The following is a 3,230-nucleotide window of genomic DNA, read 5'->3' on the forward strand; positions in this document are numbered from 1 at the left end:
GAGCACCAGGAGTCCTCGAACAGCCGTGCTAATGGCTCCGCAATGACACCAGCCAATTCCCTCAGCACTTGCGGATGAAGGTTATCCAGGCCCGCCGACTTGGACACATCCAAGCCCTCCAAGTAATCCTTAACTAGGTCTGAACTAACAGTTGGGGGACTCGCATCCTTCCCGGGCCTCTCTATGCTATCACCTGAGAGCACTCCCTCGTCAGCGGACAGGAACACGGAGGCAAAGAACTTGTTGAAGAGCTCTGCCTTCTCTCGCACGTCCATCACCAACTGCCCTGCCCTGCCCTGTAGGGGTCTAATGTTACCCTGAGACTTCTTGCTACCTATATGCTTGAAAAAGGACTTTTTCTTTTCATGTAGGGTGCCAGGCACCCTCAACTCCCATTGAAGTTAAGGGTGCTCTGTACTCTTATCATTCAAGACTCACTATTCTGCAGCATCAGAACTTGCATATCCAATTGTCTATTGCAGTGGTTCTCAACCTTTTTTGTACCAGGACCCATTTGTAAACATCAATGGCCAGTGCCCCTCACTCCCAACCCGCTGTCCCCCACCCCCAGATCCCAGGCCCCAGTGTGTGGGGCAGGTGGGGGGTTCCAAGCAGCCCCCTGCAAACTGGAACTCTGCCAGCCTGCAAGGGAAAAGCCAGTTTCCCACATTTTTCTCCTTTAAAAGAGAATTATTTTTTTAAAGTTTGTTGATCCATTTTTTAATTTTGTTTTCGACCCTTTCATATATTCTTGTGACCTTTTGGGTCACAACACACAGGTTGAGAAATGCTGGTCTACTGCACCAACAGTATTTCACATTCTGCTCACTTCAGTTTTACCTTGTATTAGATGAGGCCACTAGTTTCATCTCTAAAGCAGGGAACCACTGGCTAATACCCAAGTGTTTTAACTTGGGGATCAGCCAGTGCCTAACAAGATCTGTGGTCTGGTAGGTAAAGGAAGCTTACAGGTTTTAGGAACTCTTGCCTTCAGTGGTTCCCATATCCACCATGGGACTTAGACATCTAACTGCCAACTTAGGAAGCAGCAGCCAAAACATGGTTCCTTAAAATCCTCACTTAACTGCTGTCTAATCTCAGAGACCCCTACAAGCCCATGACACTTAAATGTCTGCCCTGCCAAATCCTGACAGTGCCAAACAGCTCAGCAGTGTTTAAGCCTCAGCTTCTCCCCTACCCCTTTGCGTTCTTCATCTCTCTCACCTCCAGTAGCAGACTTGACTGCTTGGCGTTGCACACAACAGTGAACAGAAGGAAAGACAGGCTGGCTCATGTCCCTCCACTCCCAAGAGGATATCCTAATCTCTCTAGGTTATAAAGTATTTGAAGCTGCTTTCACTTCATATTTGAATGTATCCAGGTAGGGGCCGGGTGACACTTAAAATGCTGCTGGAAAACTCTGCTAGTCACTGGCTTCAGGTCAGATGAATTTGCTGTATTAACCCGTAAAATGCAATACTCCTCCTGAGGTCTCTGAGCCATCTGTCATTGTTTGCATGTACACAGTTCCCCCCTTAGGAAAAGAAGATGTACAAAACATGGTTAAATATACCAATCTACCAATAAGACTTGTCCAAGGCCATGACCTACCTGATCTTTGTGGATCCTTGTCCAGATTGAACTGTCCTGTCATTAACATCTCAGCTTCCCTCGCCAGGAGCAGGTATCGGGGCTCATCTTGAGTTCCATCGTATTCACCCCCTTCATCGTAGTCAGTCATGTTGAGTGCAGCATTATACCAGAGAAGGGCTTCCTTCCAGTCTTGTACTCTGATGTATAAAAAAAAAGAGTTACAATAGTGTAAGTAAGCTGCCTTGTCTGTGAGATTCTCCAAGAGGGCTTTTGCTTCCTGAGGAGCTCTCTCTTCAGGTAGTCTACACAGATAAAAAAGAGTCTTGAAACAAATAAGCAAACAAATCCTGTTGTTTTGTCCTGGACATCACGAGGGGACCCGTGTGGTTCTGGCCTTAGCGGAGCAGTCTGGAATCTCCATGGTGTCAGCAGTTCAGCCTACTGCTTTCCTCTGGCTCACAACTGTTCCCACACAGTTTGCTAAGCTGCTGCTCTTCTACTTAAGGTTTTTAAGTTCCCACTGGGCTATTACCTTATCAGTAGCCTCTACACAACAACAACTAGTCAACACGGCTAGCTGCAACCTCTTAAAAGGACAGGCATATGGGAAATTGAGGTACGTTTCTCTGGGGTTACAGAGCTCAGTTTGGCACAGTGCTGAATGACCTGATACTATCTGCAGAGGCCTTAACCATGAGCTTGCATGGAAGTGTGTAGCTAGTTCCACAGAATCTACATCACAGCCCTTATAATGAAAGAGGCTGAAGTCACTTTGCATGGGATTCACAGAGATGAACTACCAGGCTGTTCTGGTTCAGCAAGTTAATCCTGGTTTTGGAGGCTGCCTTCTTGTGCACTAGAACTTGAGATATTATTAAAAGGTAAGAGTTACACCTCTGGTCTTTATGCATTTGAAAAAAACATTAAAGCTGGGAATCGATTTCAAAGCATTGCGGTGAGGATTATGGGAGAGTATAATAATTGCCCCTCAAATCCAGGCAATCTGATCCCCTGGGATTCTGACATAAATAGATATAATAATTTGTCCTTTTCTAAGATTGGTATTACTAATAAAGCAACAGAAAGAGGAACAAAGTCCCTAATCCATCATCTTCTGTGTTCAGAAAGCTGGTCTATATTATAAATATAAAAAAGTTCTTACAAAATACACAAAAATCAGTAAGCAGAAGCTGGTTAGCACTTCGCAAATCACATGTCTTCAGGTCATAGCTACCTTGCTAAAATCAACTCTGTGTCACTCTTTCTATTCTAAACTCTGAATTTCATGGGCTTTACTTCATTCTGTCCTTAAAAATATATTGTCACTGAAGTGGTCCAAAATGGGATCGGTCATTTTAAATTTAAAATGAAGTGTTTGCCATGTGGAAAAAAAAAGATTTGCCAATTTAAGACTTTTTCTCCCTTAAAATTTTAACTCATCTTGGATTTAAAAGGCCTTAAAAACTGCACTCTAACTGAACTATAACATGAATTCTGTTTGCTAGTATTGTTATAGGTGACAAGGTTATGATGACAGACATAAATTACAAATGGATATTCTTTTTTTATATATATATATATATATATATAGAGAGAGAGAGAGAGAGAGAGAGAGAGAGAGAGAGAGAGAGAGAGAG

At 43.5% G+C, this 3,230-nt stretch overlaps 1 protein-coding gene across 3 annotated transcripts in view; it reads right to left on the bottom strand.

Moving 5' to 3' along the window:
• The window catches only part of EEF2K (eukaryotic elongation factor 2 kinase), a 42,395-nt gene that overhangs the window by 4,863 nt on the left and 34,302 nt on the right, over window positions 1-3,230 (bottom strand). For all 3 annotated transcript variants that reach the window (XM_019542182.1, XM_019542183.1, XM_019542181.1), the window contains one exon: window positions 1,612-1,790. In XM_019542182.1, coding sequence (XP_019397727.1) covers window positions 1,612-1,790 — 179 coding nt within the window. The remainder of the gene's footprint in view (window positions 1-1,611; window positions 1,791-3,230) is intronic.

The sequence above is a fragment of the Crocodylus porosus genome, unplaced genomic scaffold (genome assembly GCF_001723895.1).
Source record: "Crocodylus porosus isolate Cpor-Errol unplaced genomic scaffold, CroPor_comp1, whole genome shotgun sequence".
NCBI lineage: Eukaryota > Metazoa > Chordata > Crocodylia > Crocodylidae > Crocodylus > Crocodylus porosus.